At 40.6% G+C, this 22,967-nt stretch overlaps 1 protein-coding gene across 2 annotated transcripts in view; it reads left to right on the top strand.

The window, feature by feature from the left end:
* Window positions 1–1,736: 1,736 nt before the first annotated feature.
* Window positions 1,737–22,967, top strand: part of LOC132767139 (deubiquitinase DESI2-like) — an 88,622-nt gene continuing 67,391 nt past the window's right edge. Inside the window, exons 1-2 of one of the 2 annotated variants that reach the window (XM_060761772.2) lie at window positions 1,737–1,860; window positions 2,127–3,788. In XM_060761772.2, the coding sequence (XP_060617755.1) occupies window positions 3,750–3,788 (39 nt within the window). In that variant the 5' untranslated portion in view covers window positions 1,737–1,860; window positions 2,127–3,749. Of the gene's footprint in view, window positions 1,921–2,126; window positions 3,789–22,967 lie in introns of both variants that reach the window. The other variant, XM_067462804.1, reaches the window with a different exon arrangement.

Here is a 22,967-nt window from a genome sequence, read left to right as displayed (position 1 = left end):
TAGAGATTATCTGCCAATGCTACATTCTAATTCAAATCACCCTCTTCCCCCTAAAGGGATGGGTAACAGTGTAGAATAGAATCCAAATAAACTCATAATAATAATAATAATAATAATAATAATAATAATAATAATAGGAAAAGTTTAAGATTTAAAGATAGAACTGCGAAGACTCTGGCACAAGCCAGCAAAGGTGGTCCCAGTGGTGATCAGCACACAGGGTGCAGTGCCTAAAGTCCTTGGCCTGCACTTAAAAACAATTGGCGCTGACAAAATCACCATCTGTCAGCTGCAAAAGGCCACCCTACTCGGATCTGCACACATTATTTAGCAATACACCACACAGTCCTAGACACTTGGGAAGTGTCCAGTGTGTGATCAGATACAAAAGCCAGCATAGTGATCTTGTTTGCTTTGTACTAATCTTGTTATGTATCAAATAATAATAATAATAATAATAATAATGGCTCTCCATGGACAGTTCCTGGCAAAAATTGAGATCCACATTGACAAAGAAAAAACATGGCTGTGGCTCACAAATGGAACTCTAAAAAAGGAGACGGGGGGCCTGATTCTGGCAGCCCAAGAACAAGCCATTAGAACAAATGCCATTAAAGCCAGAATTGAAAAGTCGACGACAGCTCCCAAATGTAGACTCTGCAAGGAAGCAGATGAAAGAATAGATCACATCCTCAGCTGCTGCAAGAAGATTGTGCAGACAGACTACAAGCAGAGGCATAACACTGTTGCTCAGATGATTCATTGGAACTTGTGTCATAAATACCATCTGCCTGCAACAAAAAACTGGTGGGATCACAAGCCGGAAAAAGTTACAGAAAATGAACGTGTCAGACTACTCTGGGACTTCCGAATTCAGACAGACAGAATTTTGGAGCACAATACTCCTGACCTCATGATTGTATTAAAAAACAAAGTATGGATTGTTGATGTTGCAATCCCAGGTGACAGCAGGATTGGAGAGAAACAATTGGAAAAGTTGACACGATATGAGGATTTAAAGATCAAAGTGCAAAGACTCTGGCACAAGCCAGTCAAGGTGGTCCCAGTGGTGATGGGCACACTGGGTGCAGTGCCTAAAGACTTTGGCCTGCACTTAAACACAATCAGCGCTGACAATATTACCATCTGCCAGCTGCAAAAGCCCATCTTACTGGGATCTGCACGCATTATTTGCCGATACATCACACAGTCCTAGAAACTTGGGAAGTGTCCGATGTGTGATCCAATTCAACAGCCAGCAGAGTGTCTGCTGTGGACTCATCTTGTTGTATTTCAAATAATAATAATAATAATAATAATAATAATAATAATAATAGTGCTGGATTTCATATCACAATATGACAAGTCAAACATTCCCAAGCGTCTAGGACTGTGTGATGTATTTTCGAATGATGTGTGCAGATCCAAGTAAGGTGGCCTTTTGCAGTTGACAGATCGTGATTTTGTCTCATTTGCTGTGACTTACTGTGTTTTTGTGTCAGAATAATAATAATAATAATAATAATAATAATAATAATAATAATAATTCTGCTTCCCCAACAGGAGCTATAGTTTCCTGCTATAGAATAAGGGGCATCTTGGATCTGGTTGCTTCACATATGCAAAGTAGCTAGGCTTTCTCCCTTTCCCTCTCTCTCTCTTCTTCCGCTGCTGCTGCTGAATGGTCTTCATGCAGCTGGGGAAAGCTTTCAGCTGTTGTCAGAGAGAGAGAGAGAGAGAGAGAGAGAGACCGGGGAATGCTGGGCTATGCTGATGTAACAGGCTCTCTGCAATTTTCATTCAGATGTGGTTGGCTGCAAGCTGGCAGAGAGCCTCAGCTACGCCTCCAACTCCGATGAGGTAATCCCAGCTCCCTCTTTTGGGTTACTCCAGCAGGATCTGCCCTTTTCCAGCTTCCAGGTCAGCTCTCTCCCTTGCTTGAAACCCGCCGGACAGGGAGAGCTCCCTCCCTGCCATCTTCCCCTCCTTCTCCCCCTTCCCAAACTCCCTCCCCTCTCTCTTTAATGCACATCCCACTAGGAGATCTTTTTTTGGAAGGGGGTGGGAGGAAGGGAGGGTGGAAAGGAGGAGCGAATAGGTCTCACATTTGCAACTCTGGCCTCCAGGTCCGCTTTGGATGGGCTTCCCGAGACTTGGCTATGAAGACGCGGCCGGGCTGCCAGCCCTAACTCGCCTCGGAGGAGCCGCCAGAAGTCAGCCCTGCTCGCCCTGCCCGCCTCCCTTCGGAGATGCCTCAGCTCACAAGGCAAAGATGGAGCGGTCCTCCTCGCCAGCGCCCTCCGCCCGCATGTTCCTCTTAAGGGGAGCCGGCCCAGAAAAGTGGGGTGCTCGCCTCCAGCGCCGAGGGCCCAGAAGAGCCGGGTCTGGCAGCTCTGGGCGTCTCGGGCCGCCACTTCCCTCTCTTCGGGGACACGGGAGCCCTTTGGACCGAGAGCGTCGCTCTGCGGGATGGAGGGCGCGTTCAGCACCTTGGAGAGCTCCCGCTGAGCCGCTTGGCAGGCGGATGCTCCATTCGGGGAGCTGGCCATTCCCTTGACAGGCAGAGCCGCTCAGCCCCAAACAAGCCTTTCTCTCTTCCTCTCTCTCTCTCTCTCTCCCCTCAGCTCCTTTCTGCACCAAGACACCTTAAACTCCTTCTTGCTTGCTAGAGAAGCTCAAGCTTTGTAAGGGGAAACTTTAGAACAGCCTTCTGTTGCAAAACTTTGGGGAGCCAGCCACAAGAAAACCAAGAGAGCAGCAGAGTGAGTGATTCTCCTTTTACTTCTCCTCTCTGTGCTTGTGTGTGTGTGTGTGTGCGTGTGTGTGTCAGGAGCGACCTGAGAAACTGCAAGTCGTTTCTGGTGTGAGAGAATTGGCCGCCTGCAAGGACGTTGCCCAGAGGACACCCGAATGTTTTGATGTTTTACTATCCTTGTGGGAGGCTTCTCTCATGTTCCCGCATGTGGAGCTGGAGCTGACAGAGGGAGCTCATCCACATTCTCCCCGAATTCGAACCTGTGATCTGTCGGTCTTCAGTCCTGCCGGCACAAGGGTTTAACCCACTGCACCACCGAGGGCTCCCTGTGCTTAGATGTAGGAACTCTTACCTGGATACAAAGCCTACCTGACCTACGCTCGAAGATGGAGAGCTTCAGGGCTTTTTCTTTCTTCCCACCAACTTCTCCTGTGTCACATGACACATGCCAAAGTTCACTTTAAACGCATAGACCTTGGCTAAAAGTGGACTCAAGGGTTCCTTCTTATTTTATTTTTCTGTCGTCTCTCTCTTTCTCTTTTCCTATTGCTGGGAAGTTTAGAACAAGAGGTGACCTCTTAAGCCAAGAAACCTACCTTTTTGGAACGCTGCTGGTCTGGATTCAGAATTAGGGAGCACACAACAAGGGACTGCCTTGGGACATGCTATAGAAAGGCTGCCACGTTCAACTGCAGGATTAAAAAAAGAAAAAAAGACTTGAGAGTTTTGTCAGGTAACAAGGAAAGAAGTAGCTTTCTCAAGAAGTCAACCACCAAAAGCTGTTGGAGGCCAACAGCTAAGGAAACCCCTCTGGAGACTTTCCGACTGCATTTGCATGGGCTTTGATTTCCCTCCATAGCAAAGTGTGACACAGACAGAGACCTAGAGAGAGAAGAAAAAATAACAGAAGAAAGTCTCCACCCCCCCGTACTTTCATTGCCACATCTGGTGGGGATTTTAGGACTTTTAAATCCAGCCTTCGCTGCAACCCACAATGGCAAATGAACCGGTGATTTTGAATGTTTATGACATGGTGAGTGAGAAACAATTTGATGCTTCTGTTTGGGGTGGGAGGTGAGGGAGAGGATTCCTGGGATGTGATTGGACAAGAGCTTCTATTATGATGAGCCAAGGAGCATACAGGAGCTGGATTTCCACAGCTATTCCTGACAGAGATGCGACTGCAGATGCGTACTGTCAACACTAGTGTTCCCTCTCTCCCTCTCTCAATCTCTCTGCCTTTCTCAACACTGATCAGAAAAGGCTAAAGGTAAAACAGGATTTTCTGGAGATTACTCTGTGAGAGAGAGGGAAATCAGGGGAGGGAAGGCTGTTTGTCCCCAAACCCAACTAGTGATGATGGGGACAGAACATGAGAGATGTTGTATCATGGCTTATTCTCAGAGTAGGATGCCCTTGACTTTCAAAGCAATTACATACCCTAGACCAGGGAGGAATGGAGCAGAGAAGGTGAGAACTTGTCCTTTTATGCATCACAGAAACATTCCTGTATACATTTATTTAGAGGTAAAAATCAAAGAGGTTTCAGGAGGCTTTCTCTGATATAAGCACATATAAGAGTGCTGTTGTGGTGAATGGTGGCAGACTTACATATTTTCCTCTTACTATGTGTCGCTTGAAATCATACTGCATATTATGATGTGAATTTACATTGGATCCTGCATTAGGGCCTCAAGGCATGAGGGAACTTGGGAGAAATGGCTTGATTTAATTATCACCAAGAGAGCAAAATATTTTAACCAACCAAACAAGCATGCAATAGAAAGTAAAGAATTGAAATTTAAAAACCAATTGCTATTTTTCATGAGGGAAACTTTTTGTTGTCTGCTTTAGGGTAATACTTTTATTAGGCCAGCCCCAATATTACAGCTAATAAGAATATTGGGGTGTTGTGAGTTTTTCAGGCTGTATGGCCATGTTCCAGAAGCATTCTCTCCTAATGTTATGCCTGCATCTGTGGCAGGTATCCTCAGAGGTTGTGAGGTCACAGCCTCTGAGGATGCCTGCCATAGATACAGGTGAAATGTCAGCAGAGAATGCTTCTGGAACATGGCCATACAGCCTGAAAACCTCACAACAACCTAGTGATACCAGCCACAAAAGCCTTTGACAATACAATAAGAATATTATCTTGAAATGGACTTTGGTTTTTCTTTCTTTCTTATAGCCAACACAGTTATTTACACTTTTTGTGTGTGTCCTATTAATGTGATTTGCATCTTTTTTTGTTTTGTTTTCTGTACTAGTCTCTTTTGGAGTGATAGCAGGCAGAGATACTTTTGATGTATTCCTGTTCAGTAATAAAGATATGCAATATCACTTGATGAACTAGAGGGTTCAGATCATACTATTATTGTCAGCAGGCCCGTAGCCAGGATTTCGTTTCGGGGGGGGCTAAAAAATTTTCAGGGGGAGTTTCGGGGGGGGCTGAGTTTCGGGGGGGGGGGCTGAGTCTGAGCGAAAGAGGGTCTAGCCTAGCAAACCTTTTGTATCATTACCTGAATACCCCCATGCATATGGGATATATTGAGTATAGTGATCAGATCATGATATGAATAAACATAACAGTTTAAATAATGCACCAGTAAGGCCTTTTCGCGAACCACCATGAGAATTTCGGGGGGGGCTGAAGCCCCCCGAGCCCCCCCCCCTGGCTACATGCCTGATTGTCAGTATAGCTCCCTGTGAACTATCCAGATGAATTACTTAAAATGATCAATGAGAAGTGTAGAAGAATCACTGTGCAGTAAAGTTTCAGAGGAAACTAATATTTTTCTAAGGAAACTGTTGTCATAGACCACTGCATGAAGAACTGATAAGCCAAATCTATGTAAGAAGCATTATTCTGGAATCATTAACTTTATTTTTGACAGATTACTTTTTGATATGTGTTGAAGATCTGGGCAAGGGAGAATGAGATTCATAGTAATGTTCAAAGGTTTGCTCTTAGATCTCTTTCACACTGCAAAATTATAGTACATTCACATCATTTTACTCATCATGGATCTATCCTATGGGATTCTGGGATTTATAATTTCATGAGGTATTTAGAATTCTTTTACAGAGAAAGCTAGTAAGTAATTTGGTAAACTACAAATCCCAGGATTGTACAGAATGGAGCCAAGGCAGTTTTATTGGCATGTGGTGTGAAGGAAATATGTGAAGGATGAACAATACACTTACCAATAAATCCTAACAATGTTACAAATAAGTCCTAGCAATGGAAATTGCACACAGGATTGCTCAGGAAGGCTTCTATCCAGAGTATGCTTTACATAATGAGGTATATTACTTTAATACATATCCAAATACAAAAGGAAAACATATTTTAAACTACAGTTCTTTGAAACAAGTATGTTTCAAAGAACTGTATTTTAAAATATGTTTTTCCTTTTTTAGTATCTTATGATAACTAGAGATGAAATGTGATTCAGGAATGAAGTCCCATGATGTGTAGTGGGTGAAGATATCATAATAAATATTATATTGTATTATATTATAAATATTTCCATGATACCCTTCCTGGATTCCTAACACAAGGATAGGCTAAGGGTGATCTACGAGTTGAAGGCTTGGGGACTTCAGTGTGGACCCAGTCTGTTTTCTTCAATTTTAACATGGGTTTGGAGACCTAAGTTAGGACTGTGAAAACATTCACATATATCACACCTCCAAAAGTTTCTGGGGTCATGGATCAACATTGGAGAGGCAAAAAAAGTGGGGGAGCAAGGGATATTGGGAGTAGAGATGTGAATGAGAAAGGGGGACATGGGGTGGAATAATGTAAGAGGGTGTTGTGGTCTACCAAGCTCTACCAGAAGGCAAAAATAGCCAATAAACCCTCAGACATGATCCACCTCACTCTGCGAGCAATATGGCACAACCAAAAGAAGAGGAGGGAAATTGCTATCCAACTTGAGAAGCCAAAATTTAAAGCAGTGGGCACATTGAGACAGACATTGATATGGCCTTTACTATTCTTTATACCATGTAAGTCTAATGAAGACAAAGCTTAGGAAAGTTACATTTTGATGCATGTTGGTCAGCCAACATGACCAACCACCATGCTCTGAATGAGAGGCCCTAATAAGGCCCCAAAACAGCTTTCCATTAGCATAGCCTTTACTAATGAATGCCTTTTAGTTATATTGTGTCAGAAAGTCTATCATCTACTTTACAAAGTCAATGGATGTTGCAGTCCAGCACTTCCAGAAGTCATTGGCTTAGGACCCTCTGCATTGAGTTTAATCTCTAAGGGTTTTGATCTCTCTCTCTCTCTCTCTCTCTCTCTCTCTCTCTTTCTGTATTTTGGCAAAGCAGAGTTTCTGTGAGTATGCTGATATCTGCCTCTCATGCGTGGGTGGTACTGGTTGACTGCATCTGGAAAACTGAGATTGCTATTAGTTTATATGATTTCATATTGGCATTTTCTCTGGTTCAGATTTTGGCAATAAGAAAAACAGGTAAAGAAGGAATGCTTTCTTCAGAATGTAAAACCCATTTTTATAAAAGCATTGTGAAAATATTCAAAAGAGCTTAATGCTCTGCCATTGGCTCTGCAGGCACTCGCAGTGGGTTATCAGCAATGGAAAAGCCCACACACCACACTCAATATTTAAAAAGCATGCCTTGGCCATTTTTTAAAAATTACACATGCTGGGCTTTTAAATGTCTGGAACAATTAAGAACAAAACATGGGCTTCCAGGCGATTTGTGGACAGAAATCAACATAAAAGCAGAAAACCTTTTAATGCAATCTTTTTTTCTAAAAGAAAAATAAAGCTAAGAAATGCTTTAAAAGTGTATTACATTTATCCAAAGGAAAAAGGGGGTCTGAAGAGTGTATAACTCTTGATCAAAAGAGCTATCAGAAGAGCAAGAGTTAATTCACTGCAGTTGTACTTCTATGTTTAATGCCTGACTATCAGTCTGTCATCAGTGTTCCCAAAGGCAGGGTTAGAAGGAACACCCACTATCCCTTTCCTCAATCAATGTTTCCATTTATCATTAAAACATCCTTAGTGAAAAGAGAACCCATCTCCCTAATCCAATAGTCATGCATCTTGGAACTTTTTTGAAGTTGGGTGTCTCAACATTGGTAGATAGGTCCTTATTCAAGCACAATATGTAATTAGAAATGTCCACTATGCCTTCAGGGCAGTTTGCTCCCAAGTAATTGTACATAAGGTATATTCTAGGTAGTTTTTATTATTTCTGCAAAACCTAAATGACAACAGCTCCCTTAAAACTTTTGGTTTCCTAACAAAGCTATGAGTATGAAAGTATTTAATGTTGAAGCCTTGCCCCTCCCAACCCTTTAACCCAGTAGTTCCCAACCTGTGGTCCATGAACCACCAGTGGTCCACAAGAACAAAAATATAGTCTTATTACACCGTTCCCTTGAAATCACATGGAAACAAGAGCAACTGGTCTCACAAAACCCTCTTATAGTGCTGAGGCAACAGGGATGTCCGGATGGGAGAGGCTGACTACCCACGAAAGATTACTACTACCGCATCAGCTCTAGATTATTAAATATGGGCGAGCAGATGGTGACAACTGGATGGTATATGTCCTGTATCAGAAACTAGAGCTGATGTGGTCTATCCAATGCAATTTTCTGAATCAGCACCCCAAATAACCAAACCGAATCTAAAGTTGCCCATGGCTGGCCAAATTTGGGCCCATAGATGCCCGTATTATTACTTAACACACATTGCTTTCAACTGGAAGGTATCGGTAGCTATAATTCATAATTGCCTTGGTAAAACAAATTAGTCCCAATATGCTCCAAACACCAGAATAAATTTCACCTTTCCCTCCCGTTTTTAAAATAAGCAGCACGAAAGGCTTAGCATAACTAAAACATATTCTCAAGCTTTGAATGATAGTTTTGTATAGTCCCAGAATCCACCAACAATCAGGCTAGATCTACACTGCCATATAATTCGGTTTCAGAATCCAGATTATTTGCTTTGAACTGGATTATTTGAGTCTACACTTCCATATAATCCAGTTCAACACAGATAATCTGGATTCAGAAACTGGATTATATGGCAGTGTAGATGGAACCTCAGTCAATCCATTCATTTTTGGTCTGCCACAGTGAGAACTCAAGAAATCAGTACAAGATCTGTAAAGAACTGAATTAAGTGGCATTTACGGTTTACAGACTGCCTGATATTCTCTGAATTGTACTTAATAGTTTGTTAAATAAATAGGATTTACAGGTAATCTGTTTAGGATTTGGGTTGAACTTCCAGGCATTTCACTCTTTAAAATGATAATCACCCTGGGGTGTTATTAAGTGCTAATGCCATGTTTTCCTTGTAAGGCTGACTGTAGATGAACTTGATAAACTATGATGGACTTTGATCTTATTCACTAGTGCAGTTCTTGCATCCTTAATGGGACTTACCTCTTGTGGCCAACAATTTCCCACCCAGCCGGATAAATTACCATCATGAATCAAACTCTCAGTGCCATTTATTTACATTTACTTAGAACAAAATGTACTGTGTATCGTGCTTTTTAAAGAATATGCCCACGTGAAATGGATTATAAGAAATTTAAAAAACAAATCAAGTATGATCAAAACCAATTAAAACACAATCAAATCAAAACAATAATTAGAAATCACTGAAGCAGCAGGACAGATGTGCTAGCTTGAAATCTCCCTGAGACACACATAAGGAAAGCCAGAAAAAATTTTTTCTTTGTCACCACCTTCTTGCTGGTGGAGAAACAGCTTGCTCTTGCCAGAAAGAATCTGAGAATGTTTCAGATTAGGACAAAGACTATATGGAATCATAGGGTCACAGGTTGTCAAACCTGTTTTTAAAGTTATAGTTAGCAATTTGAACTGATCCCAGAACTATTCTGGAAATAAATGTATGGTCTCAAGTGCTAGGTTCTGTTAACAATGGCAGCAATGTTTTGGGTTAGCTGAACCTTCTGGACAGTAAGCATTTAAGGGAAACCTAGTGGAATTGATTAGAAAGCAGGGGCTATTTAAATATCTTCTTTTTCTTTGCTTTTTGAGTTATATCTTAGGCCCCTTCCACATAGCTGAATAAAATTCCACATTTTCTGCTTTGAACTAGAATATATGGCAGTGTGGACTCAGATAACCCAGTTCAAAGCAGATATTGTGGGATTTTCTGCCTTGATATTCTAGGTTATATGGCCCTGTGGAAGGGTCCTTAAGAATGGAGAAGTATAGAATTGCCATGTTGTGATTCTATATCCCACCATTTCACACATCAGAACTGGAGGATGTCATTCAGTTCGAACATTTTGATTCTGAATCCTGCAGAATTATGGGAATTGTAATTGTAGAGTGTTTTCTATTAGAGATCTTAGTTCAGAGGGAGACACTAGTGTTCTCTCTCCTAAGGGCCCTTCCACACAACCCTATATTCCAGAATATCAAGGCAGAAAATCCCACAATATCTGCTTTGAATTGGGTTATCTGAGTCCACACTGAGATAATGTGGGATTTTCTGCCTTGATATTCTGGGATCTACGGCTGTGTGGAAGGGCCTTATGAGAGAGTTCCAAACTACAGAATCTGGGATTGCATGCAAACCACAGAGTTAAGACAGTTAAAATGTTATCAAATCACTGTAATTATGAGGTGTGGATACATTCACAGGCTCTATCCAAATTGCAGAACTATAACAGTTTGATACTGCAGTAACTACCATGACACAATGCTTTGGAATTCTGGTATTTGTAATTTTGTGAGATATTTATTTATTTATTTATTTGCGTCATTTTTATCCTGCCCATTTCAACCAAAGGTGACTCAGATCGGCGTACAGAACCGGCACAATTAGATGTCAAATATATATACATACATATCTCATTTAAAAGCAATTAAATTACATCATAAATACATATAAAAACCATAGAAGCAATAAAAACTATATAAATCTATAAAACCAATGTCTTCCAGTTCAATTCTTCATCCATTTACATTGTCTTAGCCGTTACATGTTCATATATCTATTTGAGTTTATCTGGTCACACTGAAGTTCCAAACGCTTGCTCAAAGAGCCAGGTCTTCAATCTTTTCTTAAAGGTCAGGAGGGAGGGGGTCGATCTAATATCCCTGGGCAGGGAATTCCACAGCCGAGGGGACATCACTGAGAAGGCCCTGTCTCTTGTCCCTGCCAAACATGCCTGTGAGGCAGGCGGGATCGAGAGCAGGGCCTCTCCAGATATATTTACCCTCCTGTCAGAAAGCTTTGGTGCTTCAGCAAACTACAAATTCCAGGATTTCATAGGATGGAGCCATGACCATTAAAGTGATGTCAAATTGCTATAATTCAGCAGTGTGGCTAGTCTTATGGTCAATTAAAGAAAGCACACACTCAGATTTTATTGCAGCCACAGATTACCCCAAAAGTATCCTTGTACAATATGGGTACTTTGAGTATAACTTTACCATTTGCAGTTTTCAGAATGGTAGTATATTACAACTGATAGCTATATATGTGTGTGTTGATAGTGGGGATAAGCTGTGGAAGAATTGTTGCAAAATGGACATGCCTGATGCTGGCAATTGGGAGTGGTTGACATCTGGGGACAACAATTAGCATGGATTTAAAGCTCTGTCTTGTCTGGAAAAGCCCATGACCCCCCTATTTCACATGGGAGCACTTTAGCCATGGGAAAGCATAGCCTGAGGATGAAAGTTCAATTAAGGGTCTCTGTGCAGATATGAAATTGCTGTTTCATGAGGCCTTGATGTCTTATGTATTCAGATATTGTAGCCATTTATCTTCACCCTGCTAGATGTGTAGTAGAAAGAAAAGCCTTGTCTTTAATGAAATGTTAATAGTTAAAGGGAAAGGCTACACATATCATGAAATGCATAAATTAGGGCTGCATTCACTTTCTTGATTTCCATTCCCTTTTCTTCTCTAAACATGAACTCTAGATGACATACATTAAGTTTTGTTTAAAGAAGCCAATAAAACATAAAAAGCTACCCTATTAAAGCACAATTCAATACACATTCCAACAAAAAGTAAAACACATTCAAATAAAAATCAATAAAAATCCATCAATATAAACTGTTCTTGAAAGCTCTTTCCTCACCGACTGATCAATAGCTAAAAGCCAAAATAAAAAGATATTTGGCTTTTGGTAGAAGGACAGCAGTTGGCAGTTCAAAGCCAGGAAGCTGAGTTAGCCTCAGCTAGTACCAACCTAGGAGTTTGAAAACATGTAAATGTGAGTAGATCAATAGGTACTGCTTCGGCAGAAAGGTAATGGTGCTCCATGCAGTCATGCTGGCCACAGGACCTAGGCTCTTTGGCTTGGAAATAGAGATGAGCACCACCCCCTAGAGTCGGAAACAACTAGACTTAATGTTAAGAGGAAGCTTTTATCTTTAGAAGGACAGCAAGGTAAGGATTGACCTAGAGTTTATAGAAAGGAACTTCCAAAGTCTAGGACTGGCCTCCAAATTGAACTATCCATACTAAATGTACCTCTGAAGGTGGCAGGACAGAGATAAATTCTATGTCCACACAGATCAAATGAAGTGGAGTAACTTTACAACAACTGCATGGAGTCCACATATTGTATAATAAATAATTGTAATAAACTTTATTTATATCCTGCCACCATCTACCCGAAGGGACTTGAGGTGGCTTACAAAGGCACTCCAGGGTGCACATATAACATGCAACAGGTAAAAATGGTACAAAAGTATAAACAAGTGACATAAAAGTATAACCAGATTCTCAGTAGCAGCAGCACTTGCAGCCATTAATCTAGAATGAGGGGATATGGGGTGTATTCCAGCAAGCTCTGGAGTGCTCCCTGGGTTTTGGAGATGTGGACAGCTGGATCTGTCTAGATTTGGCCCAATCCAGCTTCCATATGCCCAACTGTTGTGTTGGCGATCAGAAACAACTCCTTCACAGAGCCTTGCTGGCAATGTCACTTCTGATTACATTACAAAGTGTACCCAGCCATGACCAGCCAAAGAGATGTCTACAGTTAACCTCTGTGAGGAAATTGCTTCTGCCTCATGTAAAAGTGACAGTGGGAATCCCAATGTGCTCTTGGCCTTGTTGGCCATCTGTGTACCAAAAGGACTCCAGGGATGCTCCATTGCTGCACCAGAGCATCTCCAGAGCACAGTACTCTGGATTATTTGGGTAACTGTAGATGAAGTCCAGATCTTTCTCAAAGCTCAAGCATCCTAATGTGCAAAGAATGCAATTTTCCTGTTTCTTGGCAGAGGGTTGGACAGGACACGAGGTCTCTTCCAACTTTATGATTCTAAGATATGACTTCCAGATACAAAGATTTTGAATGCCACTACTATAAGGCAGCCTGTCCCAAGCTAATGTCCTCCAGCTATGTTACAATTCAAATAATTAGGTTCTTGTGGGTTTTTTTGGGCTATGGAGCCATGTTCTAGAGGCATTTCTCCTGACGTTTCGCCTGCATCTATGGCAAGCATCCTCAGAGGTGTGAGTTCTGTTGGAAGTAGGAAAAATGGGTTTATATATCTGTGGAATGGCTGGGGTGGGGCAAGGAGCTCTTCCCTGCTGCAGTTAGGTGTGAATGTTTAGCTGATCACCTTCATTAGCATTTGAAGGCATGCCTGAGTCTGGGAAAATCTCTTGCTGGGAGCTGTTAATCTGTGCCTGGTTGATTCCTCTCTGTTGTTTAGCTGTTATAATTTTAGAGTTTTTTAATACTGGTAGCCAGATTTTGTTCATTTTCATGGTCTCTTCCTTTCTGTTGAAATTGTCCACATGCTTGTGGATTTCAATGGCTTCTCTGTGTAGTCTGACATGGTGGTTGTTGGTGTGGTCCAGCATTTCTGTGTTCTCAAATAATATGCTGTGTCCAGGCTGGTTCATCAGGTGCTCTGCTATGGCTGACTTCTCTGGTTGAAGTAGTCTGCAGTGCCTTTCATGTTCCTTGATGCGTGTCTGGGCGCTGCGTTTGGTGGTCCCTATGTAGACTTGTCCACAGCTGCATGGTATGCGGTAGACTCCTGCAGAGGTGAGAGGATCCCTCTTGTCCTTTGCTGAACATAGCATTTGTTGGATTTTCTTGGTGGGTTTGTAGATTGTTTGTATGTTGTGTTTCCTCATCACCTTCCCTATGCGATCAGTGGTTCCCTTGATGTATGGCAGGAACACTTTTCCTCTGGGTGGATCTTCATCTTTACTCTCGTGGCTTGTTCTTGGTCTTGCAGCTCTTCTGATGTCTGAGGTGGAGTATCCATTGGCCTGGAGAGCCCAGTTGAGATGGTTCAGTTCATCTTGGTGGAGGTGGGGTTCGCAGATTCTTTTTGCACGGTCTGCCAAGGCTTTAATGGTGCTTCTTTTTTGACTTGGGTGATGGTTGGAGTTTTTATGTAGATATCTATCTGTGTGTGTGGGTTTTCTGTAGACGGTGTGACCCAATTGTTGATCTGGTTTGCGGATGACTAGGACATCTAGAAAAGGCAGTCTTCCTTCAATTCAAATAATTGTTTCTGCAGTTGAGGGATAGCAGGAATTGCAGTCAGTTTCAACTGGAGGATGACAGGATGGATAAATCTATGCTACAGTCTTAACTCACTCTAAGTAAAAATTAATTAATCTTCATGATAGTAGTGGATATTGAAAAATATATGAGTACTTTCTTCTTAGATCTGTTACTATTAGCCAGATCAGCATTCCTGTGCTCACTACTGGTTTGCGTATTGATTGACATCTTATTTGTTTCCTTTGCCACACTCATCCTCTTTCTGCATCACTCGAACCTACAGTCATTTTTATCTTTCTTGTCTCTCTTCCATAAGATCATGCAGCCCAACAACATTTTTTTCTTGCTGTCTTGGTTTTTAGTATGTTCCTGGGGTTATTTGGGGGCACTGATTCAGAAAATTGCATTGGATTATTATTATTATTATTATTATTATTATTATTATTATTATACTTTTTTGGTGTATAAGCTACCCTGAGTCCCCTCAGGGAGAGAAGGTGGTCTATAAATAACATTTTATTGTTACTATTATGAAATTATCGTATTAATTATTTGGCACAAACAATCTAATATAATAATAATAATAATAATAATAATAATAATAATAACTTTATTTATAGATCGCCCTCTCTCCCTGAGGGGACTCAGACCACGTGAGCTCTAGTTTCTCAGCCCCCTTCTACACTGCCATATAGAATCCAGATTATCTGTTTGGAACTGCATTATATGGCAGTGTAGACACATATAATCCAGTTCAAAGCAGATCATGCGGGTAATCTGCTTTGATAATCTGGACTACATGGCAGTGTAGAAAGGGGCCTTAGATATGGTTACAATTATTTTCTATGGGCAAGCAGATGTGACTAGTAGATGGCATTTGTTCTGCATTTCAAAAAATAGAGCTGATAGGAGAGATCTGGTGCCATTTTCAGAATCAGCAGCTCAAGTATGCCCAAAAACAGGTCTTACATTTGAGGCACCAAAATGTGTGCTGCCCAGTGTTATGCACAAGTATTGGAAGGAAAGCTACCTCCAAATAATTTACAAAAAACATTTGGTTATTTATTTATTTTCTGCTAGCTATAAGTATACATGCACTTCCATAGTTGTGGGACTGGTGTTGTTCAGTTTCTGGTTGCCAATTTCATTATCTTGTTTATGAAATCTAGGAGCATTTATCACATTTCTAAACATATTGAAGTGAGAGCACTGTGACAGAAGCCTAGTTCTGTTAAGAAACCTGTGTGGGCCGGGAAGGCTGGGGAATCATTGGACAGCTAATTGAAACAGTGAAGAATTGTTTTCTTTCCCTAGTCAATCAACCTGGATCCAAAAATTCCCTGGGGATGTTCAAAAATTTTTTAGCCTATGACTGTTCAGTCAAAAGGCAAATGAAAATAAATTCCAAAGAATCCTCTTCACTGAAGGGTCTGCAGCTTGGTTGCTCATGGCAACCTAGAAAAACTCAGCATAGGAAGAAATAAATCTTAGTCACAACACCATAGGTTAAGGTGGTCAATCTCTGTGAACAGAGCAACAGTCAGCTTGAAATCTGGTTGTTAAGAGAGCTAAACATGTTTCGGAATGCAAGCCTGGCTCAAAAACACAAAGGCAATACAGTTCTACAGATAAGGACAGAAACTGCCATAGAAAAGAGATATTAGGCTGGAAGAATTCAAGATCTCTTTCTCACTACACAGTTATAACACTTTCATAACACTTTAACTCCCATGACTGCCACCCATGAAACCCTGGGATTTGTCATTTGAGAGGTAAAACAGCTTTATGGCAGAGAATTCCAAATGCCTCATAAAGCTGAAGGTCCTGGAATTCCATACAGTGGAACAAGGAAAATTAATTGTGCTGTAATTGTATGGTGTGAAACTGTTAATAAAATTTTGCTCCCTTTTGCATCATGTCCAGATCTAGATTTGTTTTGAAACATTACTTTTTTAGCTACTGGGCTATGCTGCTTTAAGATGCTTGGAACTGTAGTCAAAAGGGTTTTTTTTTTTCAAAGCTCTTCCCTCACGTACCTCAGCACATAATATGATTCTCTGTTAGTTTTCTGTGCTGAAACATTTCCTGAGCATAAAACCTATCCTTGAGAAGCAGGAGACAGTAACCAGCTTCTGGTATTATCTCATTTTGTTTTGTATTGTCTCATAACAGAGTTTTTGTGAGGAAAGATATTCATAAGGGGGTTTACAGTACCATTCTCTGTGCAGTACTAACAACGTTAGCTATGATGCTATTGCAGAGAATTTTTGATATTTTTTTTTAAACTCTTCCAAATATGGGAAATTAATCAGTCATTAATTCTTAGTATTCTGCAGAATGGAGAGAGAAACCCTTGGAAAAAAGTTTCTAAAGTGGTGTTTTTTCTAAAGTACAATGATATGAACAGGAATTTATAACTCTGTGTATTTACATAAGAGCTCTGTTGATTGCCTATGACAAACAGCATTACATCATTGATTCATGAAGGAATTAACTTAAAAGTAGGTGTGAAGACCATTTTCCTTAGCTGGTTCATACAAAAGCCTTTTCCCCCCTAATTGGTTTGTATTAGTCAGTAAGAAAGGAATGTCTTATCAGAATCCTTCCAAGCTTCTTTTGCCTCATAAATAACTGCTTTTCTAATTGCCTTTGACAGATTTAGAAAACCACTTTCTCTGTGCTTTCTTTTTCAAATGGGAACTCCATGGGTCATTCAGACTGAGGGCCCATCCAGACAGGCCCAAAATACGGGATCTGTCCAAACAATGCCTCTGGTAAAAAATGAATTAATTCCTTGGTTTATTCTGAATTAAATGCCTCCTTAGATCCAGATCTTCCTGAAAGGCCCAGGTCCAATAAGGTATTGGACCTGTGAGGACTGACTACAGGAGTCAGTCTCCACTGTTATACCATCCTGTACCTTTTTGGCCCACTCCCCCAGCCCCCAGATTTCCCCCTAAAACTTACTAAAAATAGTCCCTTGCCACCATAAAACCTGTCCTCCCATCCTCCTGGTGTGAGAAAGTGACTCCTGAGGAGGCAGCAAGGTGGGGGGGGGGGAAGCATGGTGTGAGGAGGGAGTTTCCTTCTCACTCCTCTCATCTCCCCAGACATCATTTTCTCATGCCAGGAGGACACAAGGAGAGGCTTTATGGTGGCAATGGACCTTTTAAAGTAAGCTTTACAGGGAAATTGGGGGTGCCAGGGTGGCGTCAGGCCATCCCGATTTCAATTGGGATAGTATGGAGCCACCCTCTCCCCCAAAAGTCCAGGGTTTGGTAGGTGTGTGGGTAGGTGTAGACAAGAAACTGAACTGGAGCATGTTATTTTAACTTGCTTTGATGTGGGTTTTAGGGCTTTGTAGAAGTGCCCCCACCCTCATTTTATCAAACAGAAATGATGTAAAGCTACAGCACTCTCAATGCCACTGATGTGGTCTCTGAGAGATACTCTGCCAGTGTTCCCTACCACCAGTGCTGCTTCCCAGTAGCTCCTTGGCACATTTACTATCGTCCCTTAGCAAAAGTCTGTCTGACATTGGAGACCTTACCAGCTGCATATTGGCTAACAAGAACATGTAATTCCACAACTACAAAAGGCAATATTGCTGGTAGGCAATTATTATATAGTATTATGAATGTTTCTACCACAGATGTGAAGATCCAAGAGGAATAGAAATCCAAAAACATTCAGGGGGTTTCTTTTCTAGGAAATTCTAGTTTTCCAAAAAAGGAGGATCCGGAATTTTTCCAGGTTTTTTCCCCCACATCTCTAATAGAGATAGGCATGGTACTATACAATATGTACAATGCAATAATAAGGTCTTAATTGTTTTCTTAATGGGCATCAGAATTTCCTTCCTCTTTGAATATTCTAAAATTGTAGCATGCTGTACATTCCTTGTTAGACACGAAATACCCAAGAGCAACATTATCAGGACCCAGAACCCATAATCAAAGCTTTTGCTCTTTCCTTGATAACATATGCATTGCTTTCATCCCAGATACATTGGCCATTTATCCATGTAACCTCACTGATGTTTCTGGAGTGACCTGAGATTTAGATTGGGGACATGAGTGGAAGATGGAGCCCTGTATGTTGTAGGAATTGTTCATTTCAGCTGGGTTTTCTTATTATTATATTCTCTCTCGCAGCTGCCAGGACATAATTAGTTTCCCCTGAAATGTGTTGGCTTCCCTGCAATTTCCAGCTGTCTGTATTTTAAGCCAGTATTTTCTGCCCATCTAAGTGGCCAGCAGCCAATGGCTTGTGACAGAGGCTGTCTCTGAAACCAATTGCATATTGTTTTGCTCCTTTTGAAAAGTATCTCCTTCTGCTTCCCAGAGCAGCTATTCATCACTCACTGTTAAGTGGTGGCCATTTGTGGAAACTTATTGTTTTATATTTCTCGGAGTTATTGTTAGAATCATTCTGTCAATGCTGTTTGAGCGTGTGGCATTTGTCCCAGTTTTCTGCAGTGTGGGTACAGTTCCCATTTTACAAATCTGCAGCCAAATGATGTTTCACCTCACAAATACGCCCATGTTCCCAGATTTTGATCAGTAGGTTGTAATGGGGCAGGACAAGGTAACTCCTACCTTTTTCTTAAAGACTTTTGAAAATAAAGGCCACACTGTTTAATTTGACATGGTAACAAAATAGAACTACAAAGAAAAACAAAGTAGGAAATGGATGGATTTCTGTGATCTGAAGATATTCAAAGAAAGCCCAATAGGAAAATAATTGCCAATAATGTTTATGATCTCCAGCTATGTTCACCAGAAACTACCAATGTGGTCAAATGTGAAAGAGAACCTATACCATTAATAGTTGTGCACAAAAAATGGCCTAATTGATAAATAAGCAAATAATTTTAGACAGGCCAACTAAATAAGAAATGATGGCATATTTAATTGCCCTTTGAACCTTTATATCACAAGCTTTTGGGTTGTGTTTTAGTTTAATCATGTTGTTAAATGCATGTTGGAAAAAAGATGAGATATAAACTAAATTTATTTACCCTATGTTGGTTTATTTGCATGTAGCCTGCCTTTCTCTTGGGATGAGTGTGTTTATAAATAAGCAAATCAATTTGAAATGTAAAGCTGCTCAAATTCCTTTTTTCACACAATACCTGACACAGGATTGTACAAATAATCACTATACATTATAATATGAACAATTTGTATAAAAATGGTAGTAGAAATATACATTAAAATGAGAGATTATCCATTTCGAGTAGCTATCCATTTCAACAACATACAGTTTTCTTCAGAATGCAAAGGGATATACCGAGTCTGTTTCTGAGGAAGTACACTCAGTCTATAAAACATACATTTGCATACTAATATTAAAGATTAACACAACTGTGTCATTGAATAGTATTCTTCAAAGTGTACAATAAACATGAAGCAAATACAAGTACTAAATGTAGACTACTACTGTATTTGCCCGGCATGGGCAAACTTCAGCCCTCCAGATGTTTTGGCCTTCAACTCCTACAATTCCCTGGTAGGCTGTTGGGAATTGTGGGAGCTGAATCCAAAACACCTGGAGAGCTGAAGTTTGCCCATGCCTAGTATATACTCATGTATAAGCCAATGTCATGTATAAACTGAGGACAAATTTTGGGGCCAATATTATGGATTTTGATATGGCCCATGAATAAGTCAAGTGCTATTCTGTGGAGGGGAGAAAGCAGCAATACTTTAGGAGCCAGCCACTCTTAGCCACTGCTGCCATTTCCCCACCAAGGCATTGAAAAAGGCCAGAAGCAGCCTCACAGCGAAGTGAGCAAAGCGTTTGGTAGTTTTTTTCGGTTTCCGGACACAGGCTTAGCTTTTGGCTTTTGCAACTCTTCACAAAGATAACGATGGTTCCTTCATTGATAAGAATTAAGGTACAGTATTCACAGTGATCCATGGATAAGTCACCCCAAGTTTTTTGGGTTGTTGTTTTTTTTAACCAAAGAAATTCTAGACGTAAGATATATATGAAGATATACAGTAATTGGATTACAGAGTAGGTTTCGGAAAAACACGCATTCAAGGTTGTGGAAAGTTACAGTTTGAAAAGGCAAACATACAAATAACTGAATTCCCATCCAAATTTTAAAAAGATGCAAATCCTAAACGAAGTATATTTTCATTTTTTATACCCCAGAGATCAATCGGCATACCAAATAGTTCAAAGAGGACAGTAGCAGAGTGTTTCCCTCTTTGCTACCAACATAGCCAGACAATGAAAACGTGGGATCCTGGCACAGAATCAAGGCCACATTAGTAGACTGAATAATAGTTTCCAATACCCTCCTGTATGAATCTACATAAGCACAGTCAATAGCTTTGACCTCATGTGACAGGAACTTTCTCCATAATTTCTGATTTTATTTATAACTAGAAGAATAAACAATTGCAGTAACAAAAGTTATAATTAAAGTTTAGGAATAAAATGCAGTTCTGGCTATTCTAGCTAATTCCTCGAGTAATTTAATGATTTAAATACTAAATAGTTGACAGTTTTGGGTTGCCTGTCAACTAGAGTTAAGCAATCCTGATGCTAGCAGTTTGATGAGTCAGTAACAGAAAGAGTTAATTGGCTCCTAAGTGATGGCTGACTGACCCAGTTTTCAAAGGGTCATTTCAACCTCTCTCTGTGTATATGTCTCTGTGTGAGAGAGATTATTTATTGGATTTTTAAACTATATTTCCTCCTCAGAGCTCAGGGCACCTGACAAACTTCAAAAAAACAATAGCACCACAAATTACAACTATCCAAAAATAACCAATGACAAATATCTTATAAAATAAAAGTTAAAACAAACAGCAGTGGGAAATTAAATACACGCACATGCAAAAACGAATATGAATGTGTCCAGAAAGATGGATTTGAGTGCCATGTTTATCTATCTCAGGCTGATTTACATATTTACAGTACTTATTTTTAAAGGTAAATACATGCCCTGTGGTAGAGGCTCCTTCTTTCGAGGCTTTTAAACAAAGACTGGATGGCCATCTGTCGGGGGTGCTTTGAATGCAATATTCCTGCTTCTTGGCAGGGGGTTGGACTGGATGACCCATGAGGTCTCTTCCAACTCTTTGATTCTATGATTCTGACCATATTAATAATGATCTTGAATGGTATCTTCTAGCCATCAGCTCTTGGCATCTCCCTAGGGAAGGGATGCAGCTGAACTGCTGTGTGGGAATAGTGGAACACCTAGTTTCCTCCAACACTTGTGCTACTGGATCATAAAAGGTAAAAAAAAAAGTTTGTTTGATCCATTATGGTTCTGACTTTATTTATTTATTTATTTATTTACTATATTTATACCCTGCTCTTCTCACCCCGAAGGAGACTCAGAGTGTGTATAATGTGGCAAAAATTCAATGCCACATTATACATACTATAATAAATATAACATATCAAATTACCAGATTTTGGCTTAGTACATTGCCATGTCATCTGCTTGTTGGTCATGAAATAAAATTATTCTGTACCTCCATTAGTCGAACCCCACTCTGGGAGAAAGGCAGCATGCAAATGCAACAAACAACCATCACCTGGAATGCTTTCCTGTAGTTATTGCTTGGGAATATAATTAATCCATGCTGGTTTCTAGAAGCAAAAAGTGCATCTTAAAGCCCAGGTGGAAAACATATTAATCTGACTCTTTTGCGGTGTCCCGGTTCATCCCTCTAGGCTTCCAGAAAGACATACTTCCTCCAACACGCCATCATTTCATGGTTTCTAGCTTTTGTGTGGATTTTGTTTCTCATTCTGAAGGATTGAGATGCCTCCCTCAAGGTCTAATAATTAGCATAATGAGCTTTATAGTAAATTATTTTGACCCAACCCAACATTGGAATGTGGCCCCAGAGAACTTCTCTGTAATTGGATTTGGCCCTTGGGCTAAAAGAGGTTCCCGATCTCGCATTCCACTGCAGAGGGACAGTTCTCATTGCAAGCATATTAGAGTTGCATCATCATCATGCATCTCTAATATGAAGAGATAGGTAGGTGGATATTGAGAGAAAATGCTGAATTTATCCCACACCCACCGCCACCGCGACAAGCTGACTGATAAATATAAAAGGGCACTGGGAAATTCTCTTTGAAGCCAATCTTGGAAGCTCTGATGTATTTCCAGGGTGGGAGCTTATGTATGCAAAGTTATTGAGATATATTTGAATTCTTTCCACACTGGCTTTAATGAGCTCCATGGCGTGGGTGGCTGCGTAACAGCATTCAATAGCTCTTCCCTCGCTGATGGAAAGATTATGCTTAGCAACATAGCTTGGCAACCAATCACAGCATCTTGTGTTGTAGGAATATCACTTCTGCTAAAAAGAATTAGAGATACAGTCATTTGCAAAGCCATGTACGCTGGTGGCCTCTTTTCAAGTATATGGCCCCTAGGCTAGCTGTCATTGCCTATATGTGCATGAACTACTCACACCCGGTTGTATGGTGACCAGACAAATGTATATGTGCGTAGTGCTAAAAATGCTTAAATTTCAAGTGAATGTTTCCCGATAATTTCTCTTTTATTAAGTAACAAGACGTTTTTACATGCATGTTTCTGAATCACTATTTCCAGCAGGTTTCCCCCTGAAAGAAGGGGTTTCTGAGAATTATGGGGGTCTTGGAGGGGAAGAGGAGTGAAACCACTACATTGATCATCAGT

This window comes from Anolis sagrei, chromosome 1 (genome assembly GCF_037176765.1).
Source record: "Anolis sagrei isolate rAnoSag1 chromosome 1, rAnoSag1.mat, whole genome shotgun sequence".
NCBI lineage: Eukaryota > Metazoa > Chordata > Lepidosauria > Squamata > Dactyloidae > Anolis > Anolis sagrei.
The sequence above is the reverse complement of the archived record's forward strand: the minus strand, read 5'-3'. Positions and strand labels throughout refer to the sequence as shown.